Here is a 19,790-nt window from a genome sequence, read left to right on the forward strand (position 1 = left end):
ATTGCCACAATACAAAGAGCTTATGGAAATTCATTGGGAGCGAAAGAGATATCCCTACATTAAAATGTCAATGAAAAGAGTCAAACTCTGTAAAATATTTGAAGAGATTTATTCTGAGCCAGATATGAGTGACTATGGCCTGTGACACCTTGGGAGGTCCTGAGAACGTGTGCCCAAGGTGGTCACTGTGAAGCTTAGTATTATACATTTTAGGGAGGCATGAGACATCAATCAAATACATTTGAGAAATACATTGGTTTGATCCAGAAAGGCGGGACAATTTGAAGACGGGAGGGGAGGGTGGTAGTTGGGGTAGGGTTTTGGGGTGGGGCTTCCAGGCTATAGGTAAATTTAAACATTTTCTGGTTGACAATTGGTTGAGTTTGTCTAAAGACTTGGGATCAATAGAAAGGAAATGTCCAGGTTAAGAAAAAAGATTGTGGAGACCAAGGTTCTTTTGAAGTGTCATAGTGGCTGCCCTTAGAGACAACAGATGACAAAAGTTTCCTATTCCGACATTTTAAAAGGTGCTAGACTCTCAGTTAACCTCTTCAGGATTGGCAAGGCCCGGAAGAAGTGTTACGTTATTTGCTATGTTGACAGAGATTCTTTACAGATGCACATTTCCCCCCACAAAGGACTGCTTTTGCAGGGCCATTTCAAAATATGGCAAAGAAACATGTTTTGAGGTAAAATATTTTGATTTTCTTCTTTGTCGCCTAATGTTATGCCAGAGTCAGATTGGAAAGTTAGTCACGATATATAGGGTTAAATAAAACCCATCTGATGAGAATTTATGGTTTGAAGGGCATGACTCCCCAGATCCCTTAGATAGGAGTTTGGGCAAGATTAAAAAAAAAAAATCAGAGCTTAGTCCTCAATAACACATCTATGGGGCCAGGTGTAGTGGCTCATGCCTATAATCCCAGCACTTTGGGAGGCCTAAGAGGGTGGATCACTTGAGCTCAGGAGTTTGGGACCAGCCTGGGCAACATGGCAAAACCTTGTCTCTACAAAACATACAAAAATTAACTGTGCATGGTGATTCATGACTATAGTCCCAGGTACTTGGGAGGCTGAGGTGGGAGGATTGCCTGAGCCTGGGAGGTCAAGGCTACGATGAGTCATGATTGTGCCACTGCACTCCAGCCTGGGTGACAGAGTGAGAACATATCTCATAAAAACAAACAACAACAAAACACACATACACACACACACACACACATATATATATATATTACATCATCCCAACTTTATTGTTTTAAAGCAATGGAGAACTCTTATCTACCTCTTGCCATAGCAAAGTTGAACAAAACAGCCTGAGAGAACCTTCCCCTGTATAGTTTGTCTTAGCTCTGTGCTACTTAACAGCAGCACCCAATCCCCTGAAACTTTGACCCACAATCTTTTCCACACCTAGAGACTGATGAATACTATCCTTTTGGTCACCTTTCGCTTAGTTTTTCCTTCTACTGAAGAATCCAAAGTGCTTACTCTCTACCTTTTTGCTGTTTCTCTCTTTCTGCTCCACATTAATTTAGATGTGGAAATTAGTCCTTCTATGGTTTATCAGAAGTCACCCTAACTTGTATGCTTTTGTTAGTACAGCCAGGAAAGTGAGAGAGTTAGTTAGAGTTTCACAGGGCAATAACATATGTGACTTGAATATATGTTATTTTTGTTTGTCCTTTGGCATTTATGTAAATTGAGGCTATTTAAAAATTCCCTTATGTGCTCATCTGTGGGGCCATTACCATCAGAATCCCTTATTTCTCTGGGCTTTCTGCCACCCTGCTAACACATTTTCTTCTTCTGTCATGAAGAACAGTTGACCACTCTACCACTTGTTGAGGTTAAATTTTAATATCCCAAGTTGCATAAATAAGCTTTTAGCTAAATGATGGACTATCTATTCCAACTTTCACCTTTTAAATAGCATAGAAGTATGGATCCATTCTTTGAAAATTCTGTTTCTCCTTCCTTGCTCTGGCTAGTCTTCGTGAATGGGAGAGAACAGCAAAGAGGTGTGGTGCCCTTTCTGGGCTGCCTATGGCCACCCATGGACAAATCAGCATGCACTACCTCCCCTCTGAGGTCCATAAAAGCCCTGGGATCAGCCAGAGCAGAGCAGAGGATGGAGCAATGAACGATGACCAGCTACAGAGAGGAGCTACCCTCTCTGCTTAGAGCTGCAGACATGGGCATGACCAGTTGCAGAGAGGAGCAACCCTCTCAAGGGACTCCTCTCTGCTGAGAGCTGAACACTGGACAGGATGGCCTGCCTACAGAGAGGAACGGCCCACAGCAGTTCTCCTCTGAGCTGTTGTAACACTCAGTAAAGCTCCTCTCCTTCTTGTTAACCTTCCACTTGTCTGCCTACCTCATTCTTCCTGGACACAGGATAAGAACTTGGGCAAAGGCGCATTAGCCACAGAGATTTCCAGCCTCCAAAGTGACATCCCAAAGATCCTGTAACACCACTTCATCTCCTTCATTTTATTTTGCTATAAGTAAATTATTTTTAAATGCTCACTATGTCATCACAGTATACAGTAAAACTGTTTGACCTTAATGTTTTGATTCCGTGGAATATTCAAGAGCTAAACAGGCCATGAAGGATATAGCTCTAACCCCTGCTTCCTTTTCTTCTAGGGAATCTCTTTTAGAGACTTTATTTCATGAAACTGTTCATAGTTTTTTTTTATTTCCCTAAGGAGTAATTAATTCATGAGGAACAACAGTGATAGAAATAATCCACAAAATAGTCACTCAAACTGTGTGATAACATTTGATACTTAATGAAAACTGAAAGAAGAATAAAATCGATATGAAAGAAATTGCTTAATAGGACAATTAGCCTTGCTAGAAAAAATGGCTTTGATAGAAAACTTACAAAGTAGAAACTATTAGTAAAATGTGATATGGATGGAACCGATTAATGGATAGAATAAGCATCAATTTCAAATGGGAAAAGATCGATACCAATAAAAATAATTTTAACAAAATAAAAATTAAAATAAGATACACTACACAAAAAATGATCAAGTACCTATATGCTGTTAATGGAATCCCCTTTGAAAAATATTTTCTCAATAAAAATATGTCAAGTATGAAAATATTCTGATTAAATGTTCCTATTCAAAATATGATCAGGGCCAATATAAGTTAGAATTAGATGTTCTTCGATGAAACTTATGCAAAAGTTTGTGAGAGGAGTAGTAGGAAATACTATACCTTTAATGATTTTTAGGTTTCTCTAGAAAAGTACGGCTCTACTAAAACTGAAAATAGATATCTGCTATTGATATTGATAATATTCCTGAGCAGCTTTTCTTCATTGAGAACCACATGTATTCTTATTCATGCTTCCAAAGATCTTCACATTTCTTTATATAGATATTAAATAAATCTTGGTTTTTTTTGTGATCTCCCCAAGACTGATTCCTTTCAGCAGCTGATATAGTTTTCATTATAAAATAGCAATATGGAATATTCTTCCAGAGGTTCAACAGAAACTTCATTCTGTTTATCTCTGAAGAGGAAAGTAAATCACATCCAAAGGATTAAGGATTACAAGAAGCAAGGCTTCAGGTTTTCATTCAGCTTAAATATCATTGAAATATTTTAATTTTATTTACTGACCTCCTATCTTTGTGTTATTTTTAATATGTATTTTTATATGTTTTAAATGAAATATGCTATTATAATTTGGCTTTTGTACAGTCGATATTGACTTATATTTACCCTTTTCCTTGCATTTTTATTCTTTCATATGAGATTATTTTTCTTCTGCCTGAAGAACCTTATTTCACCCTCATTTTGAAAACTGTTTTCACTGGGTATGGAATTTTAGATTGGCGGTGATTCTCCCCCACTCCTCATTCCCCCCACCACCAACATTTAAAAGATACCGTATGTTGCCTTCTGTTTCTGGATGCTTTAGGATTTTCTTTTTGTTTTTGGTTATCAGAAGTTTTACTTTGATGTATATAGATGTGGCTTTGATTATGTTTATTTTGCTTGGGTTTCACAGAGTATCTTGAGTCTGTGGATTCATGTCTATCAGTTGAAAAATTCTTAGCTATTAACCTCTGTCTCTCTTTCCTGTATTTTTGGGAACTATATATTAGTTTATTATTGCTACATAACAAATTACAGTAGCCCCTGCATCCATAATTTAAATGACCTGCAATCAACTGTGGTCTGAAATTATTAAGATATTTTGGGAGACACAGAAAGAGAGAGAGAATCTTCACATAACTTTTATTACAGTATTGCTATAATTGTTCTATTTTATTAATAGTTATTGTTAATCTCTTACTGTGACTAATTTATAAATGAAACTTTATTATAGGTATGTATGTATAGGAAAAAAAGAGTAGATATAGGGTTCAGTTTTATTCATGGTTTCAGACATTCAGGGATCTTGGAATGTATTTCCCATGGATAAGGGGGGATTATTGTACCACAGTTTTAGTGGTTTTGAAAAACACTAATTTATTAGCTCTCAATTCTAAGGTCAGCAATCCAGACATGCCATGCATGACTGGGTCCTCTGCTCCAAGTCTCACAGGCTGAAATCAGAGAAATGGCTGAGTTCTGCTCCTTTCTGGAGGGCCTTAGAAAGAATTCACTTCTAAGTTTGTTCAGGTTATTGAACAAATTTTGTTCGTTTGGGTTAAAAAAACAAGGCTCTAATTTTTTTGCTAGCTGTATGCTGGAGGCCAGTATTAGCTTTCACAGGCCACCCACATTCTTTCAAATATGACTCCCTCCGTCTTCAGTGTTAGCAACAGAGAATCTCCCTTACGTTGCATATTTTATATCTCTGATTTCAAGAGGAGCCCAGTACATTTTAAGCCTCACCTAATTAGATCAGGTTTATCCAAGATAGTCTTTCTTTCTTAAAGTAAACTATGCCATAGAATATAATTGAGTAAAACCGATTGATGCAGGCAGATGAGCTTCCAAATTGGGGCTTAGCCCGGGAAGGTTCTTGGCCTTGCCCAGGTAAGAATTCAAGGGCATCATTCAGGGTTGGTATTACACAGCAACTTTTATTGAAGCACTGGTATACAGTAGCAGCAGAGAGGCACTGCTCCTTGTGCAGCAGTACCCAATAGGCAATGTGCCCACAGTAACAGCTCAGAGGCCGGTCTGCAGGTATATATATATCCACTTTCATTACATGCAAATTAAGGGGCAGATTATACAGAAATTTCTTGAAAAAGGTGGGGGGTAACGGGTTATTGGGTCATTGCCATGGAAAGGGGTGGTAACTCCTATTGTTGCCATGGCAATGGCAAGCTGACATGGCACACTGGTGGACATGTCTTATGGAAAGCTGCTTCACCCTGTCCCTGTTTTAGCTAGTCTTCCATTTGGTCCAATGTTTGAGCCCCCAACTACAGAGCTGAGTCATGCCTTTTACTTCCTTATCAACTTACAGTCCTAGGGATTATGAAGGATATACACAACAGAGGGAGAGAATCTTGGGTGCTGTTTTGGAATTCTGCTTAACCCAGACTACAAATAGTCATTTCTACTTCTGTTCCATAATCTTTTGCTACTTTTTCTCTTTTGTATCCCCTTTCATCTGTTTATTTAAATATAGATAGTTTCTGTTCATCTATCTTCCAGTTACTAAGCCTCTATTCTGCAGTGTCTGCTCTGTTGTTAAACCCATTTTCTGAGGTTCTAATTTCACTTGTATTTTTTAGTTCTAGTATTAATGGCTTTTTTAGAATACAAATCTCTGGTGAAATTCTACATAATTTAAGCTATGTGATTCATTTGTCTCCTGTACTTTCTGGAACACATTAATCATAACTATTTTAACATTCTTACTATTAACTCTGCTATCCAGTTCACCTATGAATCTACTTATATTGTTTATTTTTCTCTAATTTTAAGCCAAATTTTCTGGTCACTTTGTATGGCTTATAATGTTGTATTAAATTCTGAACACTGTTTATGAAAAAGATCTAATATAATTGTATAATTGTCTATTTCTCTTTTTGTGTTGTGTATTAATGTGTAGGGTCTGTCATATGCCTACATATTAATATTTGTCACATCTTTTTGATGAACTATTCATTTATCTTTCTAAAATGTCTCTTTTCATCTCTGATAATAATATTCTTTGTCTTGAAGTGTATTTTGCATGATATTAAATCATTATTATAGCATTATTTTGCTATTTTTATGGTGTATTTTATTTCTATCCTTTTGTTTTCCACCTGTCTTTATGTTTAGACTGTCTGTCTCCTGTAGCCAGCATAAAGTATGGGTTTACCTTTTCTCCAATCTGTTATTCTGTCTTTTAATTGGAGTTCCAAAATTATTTACATTTAATAGAGTTATCAATATGGCTGAGTTTAGATCTACCTGCCCATTTTATTATTGGAATTGAATACACTTTGCTATTTCATTTTAGTGTACCTTGACTTTTTGTTTTATCTCTTTGAATTGATTTTTAATTGAATGGCTCTTAGATTATATAACATTTCACAGTCTATTTAGAATTAATATCATAGCACATAGTGTAATATAAAACTCACCATATAGTTATAAAACTCACCATATATGTACCTTTACTTTTCCCCAGTAACATTTATGTTGCAGTTGTAACATGTCTTATAGCTATACATATATTCAAATTTGTGATAGATAATATTATGACTTGTTTAAAAAATAATCATACTTAAAATAGCATATGAAAATAATATAGTCTTATATTTACTCAGAAATTTAATATTCATCATTCATGAAGACGTGAGTTTCACTCAGCATCATTTACCTTAAGTTTGAAGAACTTATTTTGGCATTTCTTGTAAAGCAGGTAGGCTGGTGACATCCTTTTAGTATTCTTTCAACTTAAAATATCTTTGTCTTGCCTTCATTCCTGAAGGATATTTTCACTAGACATTGAATTCTGGGGTGATCATTATTTTCTTTCAACACTGTAAATATGGTGCTTCTCTGTCTTCCAGCATCCATGGTTTCTGATGATATATCTATGGTGATTCAAATAATTGATTTACTTGTATATAGTATATATTGTTTAATCTAGCTATTTTCAGTATTTCTTTTTTTTTAATTTTGCTTTTCATTAGTGTGATGGTTTGGTTTTCTTTGAGTTTATCCTGTTTGAAATTCACTGAACTTCTTGAATCCATAAATTTATATTTTCACCAAATCTGAGTAGTTTTCAGCAATTTTCAATTTAAATGCCTTTTTCTGCCCCAATATTTTTCTCTTCTCCTTCACAATTCAGCTGCTTTTCTTTCATTTAGATTTCTACAGGTAGATACTTTTTGCATATTTTAACCAGAGTTTTTATTTGTAATCAGTTGGAGGATGAGATTTGGAGGACTTAAATCATGTGAGAAAAGGTACTCTCACTAATTATTTTAAATGCTGTAAAATTGTATAACAAATAATAATACAATAAATATTTTGGCTTTTAAATTCATGTTGCCATGTTGGAGAATTCTGTGAGATACCTCCAGTGTATGGAGGTATGTGTATTTTCTTTTTATTTAGGCACAATTTTCATATGTTTTGAATTAAAGTTGTGGCTGTTTTATTGTTTCATCAAATGTAGAACTATTACTTCTCTCTTTTCATCCCTGCTCCTTGGCTTAATTTTTGCGATGCCAGTTGAGTAGTTGCCTCTTTATAGGTAATAGAGCACAGGTATACATTCTCTAGTGTTCTCCCACAAAACTTGAATTTTTTATGCCTCTATTAGTCTAACATTTTATACTAACATTTTGTACATAAATCCATTATAGTGATACAAAGTTTATGAAAATAACATTTCACTCTAAAATTAAAACATAGATAAAAACAACACAGAGATAATCTCTTCTCTTTTTAATTTGATAAATTAAAAAATGTTGATAGTTCAAATTAACATATAATCTTATATGTTTCTGGTGTTATAAACTTTTAAAATATATTCTTTTTTTTTTCTTTTTGAGATGGAGTCTCGCTCCATCACCCAGGCTGGAGTATAGTGGTGCAGCAGTGGCATGATCTTGGCTCACGGCAAGCTCTGCCTCCACGGTTCATGGCATTCTCCTGCCTCAGCCTCCCAAGTAGCTGGGACGACAGGTGCCTGCCACCACACCTGGCTAATTTTTTATATTTTTAGTAGAGATGGGGTTTCACCATGTTAGCCAGGATGGTCTCGATCTCCTGACCTTGTGATCTGCCTGCCTCAGTGTCCTAAAGTGCTGGGATTACAGGCATGAGCCACCGCACCCAGCCTAAAATGTATTCTTAAGCAATTTGGGAATACATATTAAACAACCTTTAAAATGCTGATGTTCTTAGATGCAGTATTTTCAGTAGTGAGTCTCAATTCCAAGAAAATAAAATAGATATTGTACATCTAAGTAATATTTTAAAACTCAGAAGGGAATAAATTGGCAAGTTATAGGAATGAGTTTATGTAAATGGTGTTGTATGTACTTGAAAGAATAATATGAACTTTTCAGAGATGACTAGTCAAAAAATAAGAAAAATAAAAAGTAGAAAAATAATTAGAAAAAATAAGTAGAAAAATAGGAAAAAAGTATATGTATAACATAAAATTCAATTAAAAAGCTTGATTATACGCTGTGCTTGTTAGGAAATTTGTCTCTGGTTCACCGTTATTTGCAGTATCTAGATTACTGCCTGTTTCTTTGCAGATGCTTAATAAATATTTGTCAGATGAATAATCATTAAAAGGTTACTTTAAATTTACACCTTTTTTGGATAAAGTAGTAGTTTTTCATGTTAAATAATTCAAATAGTTTAAGCTGTACTGTTAAATATGCCTCCTTTCTATCACAGGCCATTGATACCTTGTGCTTATATTCAGAAGCAACAAATTTTACCATCTATTTTTATGCATCATTATAGAAATACACATGTTAAAGCATATAGAGTCTTTTCTATACAAATGGGAGCATATTATACATATTTTATGCACTTTGTTCTTTTAACATGATATCTTAGAAAATGAAAAAAAATACTTTAAGATAATAGCCATCTTTGGGGACTTGACTATTTTTACTTTTTTCATTTTTCTATATCTTAAAAATATTTTCAGTGGTCATGAATTATTTTTATAATGAAAAGTAATTAAGTTTAAGTTAGCACTGTACTTTCATTACCATTACGATGCTCTCGTAACTGTGTAGAGACTAATCGTGTCCTCTCAGCTGAGACAGTACATTTGGGTAAGAAAAATACTCCTGTTCAAGGCTCACAAGCTTTTATCCAAAATTCTTGCATTCAAATATCTCAATTGTTGGATTTTAAAAAGAAATATAGTACATATTCATTGTATATCATATTCCACACTCAGCAGAGCAGCAACTCTAATCAAACATTGATATTTCTATGCCAACACTTGTGATATTCTCATTTAGAGAGATAAATGAAAACATTAAATAGCTTTACATTGTTCTAGGTCATATTTTTTCATCAATTAAGCTACAAAGAAAACTCTTTGGTTTTCAGAGTTCTCTGGACTTGAAAATTGTGTGTAGAGGACTGTGGGTCTATATTAGTAACTTAGAAACTAACATTATATAGTAATTAACAGTGGCTTGCAAGCCATTTGCAAAAGTTGATATTTTATAAATTTTATCATGGTGTTCCAATTTAAATGAGGAAAAAGTCATTGAAATGTAATGTCATTGTGATGGTATTAACAGGTGGGATCATTAAGAGGTGATTAGGCCATGAAGACTTTGCCCTCATCAAGAGATTAATGTTATTATTGCAGGAGCGGGTTTGTTATTGTGATTGTGGGTTGCTATAAAAACAGTTTGGCCCTCTCTTGTGCTCCTGTTCTCTTACCATTTTGCCTTTTGCCATGAGATGATGCAGCACAAAGGCCCTCACTAGATGCCACCACTTTCATATTAGACTTGCCAGCCTTCAGAATTATGAGAAATAAATTACTCAGTCTGTGGCATTCTGTTATAGCAACACAAAGTGAGTTAAGACACTCATTAGTACTTTTAGACCATTTTCCCTTTACTTTTTCCCAATTCTCCATCACTGAAACTTACTTCAGCAGGCATTACTTCTACTATCCTTTTTATTACAGTCATTTTCAGACTCAAGAATTCTTCCTTCCATTCCTTGAGGATTTTAGGCCCTGGTTCACTGGCATTCTTTCTAATACAGTGGTTAGTAATCTTGAAATTCATCTTGAGGCTCTTTCTAATACTCTAACCCTATAATTCCTTGACATATTCTTTCCTGGTAATCTTGTTTCCACCCCACCTCATGCAATGTCCTTCTATGGTCATACCCTAGGCCTTTACAATAACTTTACTCATTTCATGATCTCAATTTCAAATATTCTACTATTGACCTACAACTTCCTTTCTTTCAGCTCACTTTCTCTAGTACATGGACTCCTTAGTTCTTCAACCCTTTTAGAGCCCAATATCTTCTGATTCCATAATCTGTTCATGAACCCTTTGTTTTATTTTTTATTTCTCCTTTTAGCCATACAAGATGGCTAAAATGTTGTATGGCCTACAACTATTTGTTGTGCTAAATATCTTTTGTCTGTCCTCCAGATTCATTTTTTACCTTTCTCTACCCTCCTCAATATCCCAGAAGATTGAATTATAGGATGAAAGCTCCTTTGCCCTCTGGCTTTGGACTGGGTTAAGATGATAAGGAGTCCTAATAGGAAATCAGGAAGACAGGGAAAACAAGTGAAATCATGGTGTTTATTTTCTTGATTCTTTCCCTGAGCTGTGGATGACTGACTGCCTCTCTTGACTAAAAGTCATAGTTTCTCTTAGGAAGTCCTTCCCCATATGACCTTTTCTTTCTGGTGACCATTTTCACTCTAGAGTCCTTCAGCAAATCCTTTCAAACCTATTTTCAAAGTAAACACTGAATTTGGCCATTTTCATTTTCTCTGATTACCACCCTGGCCTCTCAAGCACTATTGTTTTGTACTTTATTTTATACACTTTTAACTGTTTTAACTGCTTTTACCCTTGCCTACATATTTCAAAAGTCTCAATATAGCAATCACAATGATCTTTTAAAATATGTCATTTATATATCCATCCAATGACTTCACATCACTAGAAATAATAACCAAAGTTCTTTACATTGCTCTTGCAATTGCCACCCAATAACTGTATAATCCTCCCTTTTCCTACCACCCTGATTTTGTTTTCTCTTAGTAGCCTTCATGTTCATTCTGATCCAGCCTATTCTTTTCTTGTTTTTCTTTCAACTTTTCAAACAAGCTCTACCACAAGGCTTTTCAATTACTGTTCCTTTTTTTTACTTGAAACATATTTCTTTTAGATAACCATGTGGTCCACTCACTTGCCTTTTTCAGATCTCAGCTCATCATGGAAACATTGTCTGATCATATTAAGTATTGTCCTATAGCCCCCCCCAATATTCCCTGTACTTTTCCTTGTTTTATTATTTTCTCAATAGCACTTGTCATTAAATACTCAAGTTCCTTTTTTCTTAAACGTCCTGTCTCCCCGAATAGAAAGTTTTCTACATGGAACAGTGGTTTCTATAGAATTGTTTACTGTGTTTTCCCAAAACCTAGACTGATGATTGGCATATAGGCACTCAAAAAAATATTTGGTGGAATGAAGGAATTGATATGTGGATATTTGGGTATTTATATTATTTAACATATTTATTAACCTCTCAGCAACTTCACCCACTAAACTGACATAAATTTGTCTGAATTATAATTTTCTGAATCACTCAGATTCAAGTTATGTTTAATTTCTCTTATTTTTTCACTAGCAAAATCTAATTCAATATTTCTTTCAAAATTTCACAATTTCAAAATTTATTGTATTGTTCTTTTCTTATTATTATTTTGTAGTTTAGAATATTTCCAATAAAGTAATAAATTGCGAACTGGTCTCTGCATGTTTAAACTCTGTTTAATTCTCCTTAGAAAATGTCACCAATTCATCTGCCTTAAATTATCCACCCTACAACCACAACTCCAAATTCTCATTGGCTTTCCATTCAGGGCTAAAGTATGAATTCCATTGGCTCTAGACACTTTTGCCTTTGTGCTCTCTTTTCTTCACTAAAAAATTAATAATGATAAAGAAATTATTTTATCTACACCACATTGGTGTGAACAAAATACAATCCAAGCTGGATTCATCATTATATATTCATTTATATAATTTATTATTTTACTAATTTTTTTCTTTGATTTTAAAATGCTTTAAAATTAAAATATTTTATGTGGTCCTGAATATGTTACAGATTCTAGGTATTGTGTCTGTTGTCCCAAATGGATAGCAGCCCTGTCATTATTACATACAAAATAAAGTCTTTTTAGTATGGTTTCAAAGCCTGTCCCAATTGGGTAACTGTCCATATTTTAAATCTCAGCTAAAGTTTCATTTTTTCATTACATTATTTTTAATTTCCCTCAATTTATATATCTAACAATTTGTTATGAATTTGAACATAAATATTTTGAAGAAAATTTCTTAAATTAACAGAACTCTTCCTAAGTAATTATAATTACACACACACACACACACACACACACACGCACAGATTTTTTTGCCATGTAAAATACCTTGGATTTATCATTAATGTTTAATTTCTAAATAATACATAGCAGACTTCATATAAAGATATTTTGAAATAAAGCTAATGTGTCTCCTTGCGGTTATTGATTTAATTTTTATTTTATGATAAGAACTTTTGTTTATGACTATTTTTCTGAAAGACTGTTTCCTGTCTTCAATACTCACAGATGTACTACAGTTGTTCTTGCATTAAAGAAGGATTAATAACTGCAGATGCAGAAGGTGATTTTATTGATGCCAGACCTGGGAAATGTGATGCAAAGTGCTATAAATTACCTTTGTTCATTGCTTTTATCTTCTCTACGCTTACATTTTCTGGTTTTTCTGGTGTACCAATCATCTTGGCCATCATGCGGTATGTATATATTATTCATTATTATTGTTTATTTAATATATAAGAAAAGTAATTTTGGAAAGATTTTAGAATGTTGTAGCAAATAATTTACTCTGTGTTTCATGGTAGCAAATGCAGAGGGAAAGTTGTTAAATTGTCACAATTCATGTGTATAATTAGTTCTCTTTTAGCTAGTTTATTTGCATAGAGTATGTAAAAATCACATTGTTTAACTTAAAACAATATATTTACCCAATTTAACACACATAGAAACGTTATAAATATAGGAAAAAATATTAACTTTGACACAGATTTGATTATAATGTTGACTCATTATAATTGGTTATAGGAATTTATTAACTATTTACATCCATATTGCTTAATTTGACTATGAGAAAGCATGAGTGTCATCAACAAAGGAGCATAATAACTTTTAGAATTTCATAATATAATTATTATTATTCTAAACAAAATCAACATTTATTATTTATGTGTTCTTCCTAAATATATGAAATCCATTTAATATTCATTTGTATCATAGTGCAGAATAATTTTTTTGTTATTTTCAATTTTTTTTTTTTCAAGACGCTAACAAAAAACTTTAAGGCATGCAAAGCCTGCATAGGCTGACCAGGAAACAAAGAGAGGAGAATGGTAATTTCTATGTGAGTTGATTTGGAAGTATTGTAAGATCTATTCCATAAAATGAGTTACAAGGATAAATGATTTCTCATAATACAAGCAGGTAGGGGACAAGACATTAGCAGGAAAAGTGAGCAGTGAAAGTGAAGCCAAAAAATGTGTGAAATATCCTGGCAAAAAGTTTGCTATCACAGGATAGCATGATGATGAATGAGACAAAGAGATCTGAGCTAGGTAAGGGCCCAATTCACATTAACATGACCTTCTTTGCCATGTTAACGTGAATGTTGTTATTCTGTGTACAGACCTGGGAACCACTGAAAACTGCAAACCTCAGGAGTGAAAGTGATCAGATGGCATTTTAGATAGAATGCTTTGCAAAGACTGTGAAAGATGGAGCTGAGGGGAAAACCTGGAGAAAAAGGAAAACACTTAGAATTTAGTAGTGGTGGCCAGGCACAGTGGCTCATGCCTATAATCCCAGCACTTTGGGAGGCTGTTGTGGATGGATCACTTGAGGTCAGGAATTCGAGATCAGCCTGGCCAACATGGTGAAACCTGTCTCTACTAAAAATACAAAAATTAGCCAGGTGGGGTGATGAGGGCCTGTAATCCCAGCTACTCGGAAGGCTGAGGCAGGAGAATTGCTTGAACTCAGGGCGGAGGCTGCGATGAGCCAAGATTCATGCCACTGCATTCCAGCCTGTGTGCCAGAGTGAGACTCTGAAAAAAAATAGGGGGGTGGAGCCAAGATGGCCAAATAGGAACAGCTCCAGTCTACAGCTCCCAGCATGAGCGATGCAGAAGATGGGTGATTTCTGCCTTTACAACTGAGGTACCGGGTTCATCTCACTGGGGAGTGTCAGCCAGTGGGTGCAAGACAGTGGGTGCAGTGCACTGAGCATGAGCCGAAGCAGGAAGAGGCATCACCTCACCCGGGATGCACAAGGGGTCAGGGAATTCACTTTCCTAGTCAAAGAAATGGGTGACAGATGGCACGTGGAAAATTGGGTCACTCCCACCCTAATACTGTGCTTTTCCAATGGTCTTAGCAAACGGCACACCAGGAGATTATATCCTGCACCTGGTTCAGAGGGTCCTATGCCCACGGAGCCTCGCTCATTGCTAGCACAGCAGTCTGAGATCAAACGGCAAGGTGGCAGCGAGGCTGGGGGAGGGGTGCCTACCATTGCCAAGGCTTGAGTAGGTAAACAAAGCGGCAGGGAAGCTCGAACTGGGTGGAGCCCACCACAGCTCAAGGAGGCCTGCCTGCCTCTGTAGACTCCACTTCTGGGGACAGGGCATAGCCAAACAAAAGGCAGCAGAAAACTCTGCAGACTTAAATGTCCCTGTCTGACAGCTTTGAAGAGAGTGGTGGTTCTCCCAGCACACAGCTGGAGATCTGAGAACAGACAGACTGCCTCCTCAAGTGGGTCCCTGACCCCCGAGTAGCCTAACTGGGAGACATCCCCCAGTAGGGGCGGACTGACACCTCACACGGCCGGGTACTCCTCTGAGACAAAACTTCCAGAGGAATGATCAGGCAGCAACATTTGCCGTTCACCAATATTCGCTGTTCTGCAGCCTCCACTGCTGATACCCAGGCAAACAGGGTCTGGAGTGGAACTCTGGCAAACTCCAACAGACCTGCAGCTGAGGGTCCTGACTGTTAGAAGGAAAACTACAAACACAAAGGACATCTACACCAAAACCCCATCTGTACGTCATCATCATCAAAGACCAAAGGTAGATAAAACCACAAAGATGGGGAAAAAACAGAGTAGAAAAACTGGAAACTCTAAAAATCAGAGCGCCTCTCCTCCTCCAAAGGAACGCAGCTCCACACCAGCAATGGAACAAAGCTGGACAGAGAATGACTGTGACAACATGAGAGAAGAAGGCTTCAGATGATCAAACTACTCCGAGCTAAAGGAGGAAGTTCAAACCCATGGCAAGGAAGTTAAAAACCTTGAAAAAAAATTAGACTAATGGCTAACTAGAATAACCAAGGCAGAGAAGTCCTTAAAGGACCTGATGGAGCTGAAAACCAAGGCACGAGAACTACATGACAAAAGCACAAGCCTCAGTAGCCGATTCGATCAACTGGAAGAAAGGGTATCAGTGATGGAAGTTGAATGAATGAAATGAAGCAAGAAGATAAGTTCAGAGAAAACAGAATAAAAAGAACAAATCCTCCAAGAAGTATGGGACTATGTGAAAAGACCAAATTACATCTGATTGGTGTACCTGAAAGTGACAGGGAGAATGTAACCAAGTTGGAAAACACTCTGCAGGATATTATCCAGGAAAACTTCCCCAATCTAGCAAGGCAGGCCAACATTCAAATTCAGGAAATGCAGAGAACACCACAAAGATAATCCTCGAGAAGAGCAACCCCAAGACACATAATTCTCAGATTCACCAAAGTTGAAATGAAGGAAAAAATGTTAAGGGCAGCCAGAGAGAAAGGTCGGGTTACCCACAAAGGGAAGCCCATCAGACTAACAGCTGATCTCTCAGCAGAAACTCTACAAGCCAGAAGAGAGTGGGGGCCGATATTCAACATTCTTAAAGAAAAGAATTTTCAATCCAGAATTTCATATCCAGCCAAACTAAGCTTCATAAGTGAAGGAGAAATAAAATCCTTTACAGACAAGCAAATGCTGAGATACTTTGTCACCACGAGGCCTGCCCTAAAAAAGCTCCTGAAAGAAGCACTAAACATGGAAAGGAACAACCAGTACCAGCCACTGCAAAAACATGCCAAATTGTAAAGACCATCGAGGCTAGGAAGAAACTGCATCAACTAACGAGCAAAATAACCAGCTAACATCATAATGTCAGGATCAAATTCACACATAACAATATTAACCTTAAATGTAAATGGGCTAAATGCTCCAATTAAAAGACACACACTGGCACATTGGATAAAGAGTCAAGACCTATCAGTGTGCTGTATTCAGGGAACCCATCTCACGTGCAGACACACATAGGCTCAAAATAAAGCGGTGGAGGAAGATCTACCAAGCAAATGGAAAACAAAAAAAAGCAGGGGTTGCAATCCTAGTCTCTGATAAAAGAGACTTTAAACCAACAAAGATCAAAAGAGACAAAGAAGGCCATTACATAATGATAAAGGGATCGATTCAACAGGAAGAGCTAACTATCCTAAATATATATGCACCCAATACAGGAGCACCCAGATTCATAAAACAAGTCCTTAGAGACCTACAAACAGACTTAGACTCCCACACAATAAAAATGAGAGACTTTAACACCTCACTGTCAACATTAGACAGATCAATGAGACAGAAAGTTAACAAGGATATCCAGGAATTGAACTCAGTTCTGCACCAAGCGGACCTAATAGACATCTACAGAGCACTCCACCACAAATCAACAGAATATACATTCTTTTCAGCACCACACCACACCTATTCCAAAATTGACCACATAGTTGGAACTAAAGCACTCCTCAGCAAATGTAAAAGAACAGAAATTATAACAAACTGTCTCTCAGACCACAGTGCAATCAAACTAGAACTCAGGATTAAGAAACTCACTCAAAACCGCTCAACTACATGGAAACTGAACAACCTGCTCCTGAATGACTATTCAGTACATAATGAAATGAAGGCAGAAATAAAGATGTTCTTTGAAACCAATGAGAACAAAGACATGACATACCAGAATCTCTGGGACACATTCAAAGCAGTGTGTAGAGGGAAATTTATAGCACTAAATGCCCACAAGAGAAAGCAGGAAAGATCTAAAATTGATATCCTAACATCACAATTAAAAGAACTAGAAAAGCAAGAGCAAACACATTCAAAAGCTAGCAGAAGGCAAGAAATAATTAAGATCAGAGCAGAACTGAAGGAAATAGAGACACAAAAAACTCTTCAAAAAATCAATGAATCCATGAGCTGGTTTTTTGAAAAGATCAACAAAACTGATAGACCACTAGCAAGAATAATAAAGAAGAAAAGAGAGAAGAATAAAATAGACACAATAAAAAATGGTAAAGGGGATATCACCACCGATCCCGCAGAAATACAAACTACCGTCAGAGAATACTATAAACACCTCTATGCAAATAAACTAGAAAATCTAGAAGAAATGGATAAATTCCTCAACACATACACCCTCCCAAGACTAAACAAAGAAGAAGTTGAATCTCCGAATAAACCAATAACAGGTTCTGAAATTGAGGCAATAATTAATACCTTACCAACCAAAAAAAGTCCAGGACCAGATGGATTCACAGCCAAATTCTACCAGAGGTACAAAGAGGAGCTGGTACCATTCCTTCTGAAACTATTCCAGTCAATAGAAAAAGAGGGAATCCTCCCTAACTCATTTTATGAGGCCAGCATCATCCTGCTACCAAAGCTTGGCAGAGACACAACAAAAAAAGAGAATTTTAGACCAATATCCCTGATGAACTTCGATGCAAAAATCCTCAGTAAAATACTGGCAAACCGAATCCAGCAGCACATCAAAACGCTTATCCACCATGATCAAGTGGGCTTCATCACTGGGATGCAAGGCTGGTTCAACATACGAAATTCAATAAACGTAATCCAGCATACAAACAGAACCAACGACAAAAACCACATGATTATCTCAATAGATGCAGAAAAGGCCTTTGACAATATTCAATAACCCTTCATGCTAAAAACTCTCAATAAATTAGGTATTGATGGGATGTATCTCAAAATAATAAGAGCTATCTATGACAAAACCCACAGCCAATAGCATACTGAATGGGCAAAAACTGGAAGCATTCCCTTTGAAAACTGGCACAAGACAGGGATGCCCTCTCTCACCACTCCTATTCAACATAGTGTTGGATGTTCTGGCCAGAGCAATCAGGCAGGAGAAAGAAATAAAGGGTATTCAGTTAGGAAAAGAGGAAGTCAAATTGTCCCTGTTTGCAGATAACATGATTGTATATCTAAAAATCCCCATCATCTCAGCCCAAAATCTCCTTAAGCTGATAAGCAACTTCAGCAAAGTCTCAGGATACAAAATCAATGTGCAAAAATCACAAGGATTCTTATACGCCAATAACAGACAAACAGAGAGCCAAATCATGAGTGAACTCCCATTCACAATTGCTTCAAAGACAATAAAATACCCAGGAATCCAACTTACAAGGGATGTGAAGGACCTCTTCAAGGAGAACTACAAACCACTGCTCAATGAAATAAAAGAGGATACAAAGAAGTGGAAGAACATTCCATGCTCATGGGTAGGAAGAATCAATATCGTGAAAATGGCCATACTGCCCAAGGTAATTTATAGATTCAAGGCCATCCCCATCAAGCTACCAATAACTTTCTTCACAGAACTGGAAAAAACTACTTTTGAGTTCATATGGAACCAAAAAAGAGCCTGCATTGCCAAGTCAATCCTAAGCCAAAAGAACAAAGCTGGAGGCCTCTCACTACCTGACTTCAAACTATACTACAAGCCTGCAGTAACCAAAACAGCATGGTACTGGTACCAAAACAGAGATACAGACCAATGGAACAGAACAGAGCCCTCAGAAATAATGCCACATATCTACAACCATCTGATCTTTGACAAACCTGACAAAAAAAAGCAGTGGGGAAATGATTCCCTATTTAATAAATGGTGCTGGGAAAACTGGCTAGCCATATGTAGAAAGCTGAAACTGGATCCCTTCCTTACACCTTATACAAGAATTAATTCAAGATGGACTAAAGATTTAAATGTTAGACCTAAAACCATAAAAACCCTAGAAGAAAACCTAGGCAATACCATTCAGGACATAGGCATGGGCAAGGACTTCATGTCTAAAACACCAAAAGCAATGGCAACAAACGCCAAAATGGACAAATGGGATCTAATTAAACTAAAGAGCTCCTGCACAGCAAAAGAAACTATCATCAGAGTGAACAGGCAACCTACAGAATGGGAGAAAATTTTTGCAATCTAGTCATCTGACAATGGGCTAATATCCAGAATCTACAATGAACTCAAACAGATTTACAAGAAAAAAACAAACAACCCCATCAACAAGTGGGCAAAGGACATGAACAGACACTTTTCAAAAGAAGACATTTATGCAGCCAAAAGACACACGAAAAAATGCTCATCATCACTGGCCGTCAGAGAAATGCAAATCAAAACCACAACGAGATACCGTCTCACACCAGTTACAA

At 36.4% G+C, this 19,790-nt stretch overlaps 1 protein-coding gene across 1 annotated transcript in view; it reads left to right on the forward strand.

Moving 5' to 3' along the window:
• SLCO6A1 (solute carrier organic anion transporter family member 6A1) overlaps nt 1-19,790 on the forward strand; it is a 147,472-nt gene that overhangs the window by 99,050 nt on the left and 28,632 nt on the right. The window contains exon 10 of the mRNA XM_058440364.1: nt 12,791-13,004. Within this exon, the coding sequence (XP_058296347.1) occupies nt 12,791-13,004 (214 nt within the window). The remainder of the gene's footprint in view (nt 1-12,790; nt 13,005-19,790) is intronic.

Source organism: Hylobates moloch, unplaced genomic scaffold (assembly GCF_009828535.3).
Source record: "Hylobates moloch isolate HMO894 unplaced genomic scaffold, HMol_V3 SCAFFOLD_6, whole genome shotgun sequence".
NCBI lineage: Eukaryota > Metazoa > Chordata > Mammalia > Primates > Hylobatidae > Hylobates > Hylobates moloch.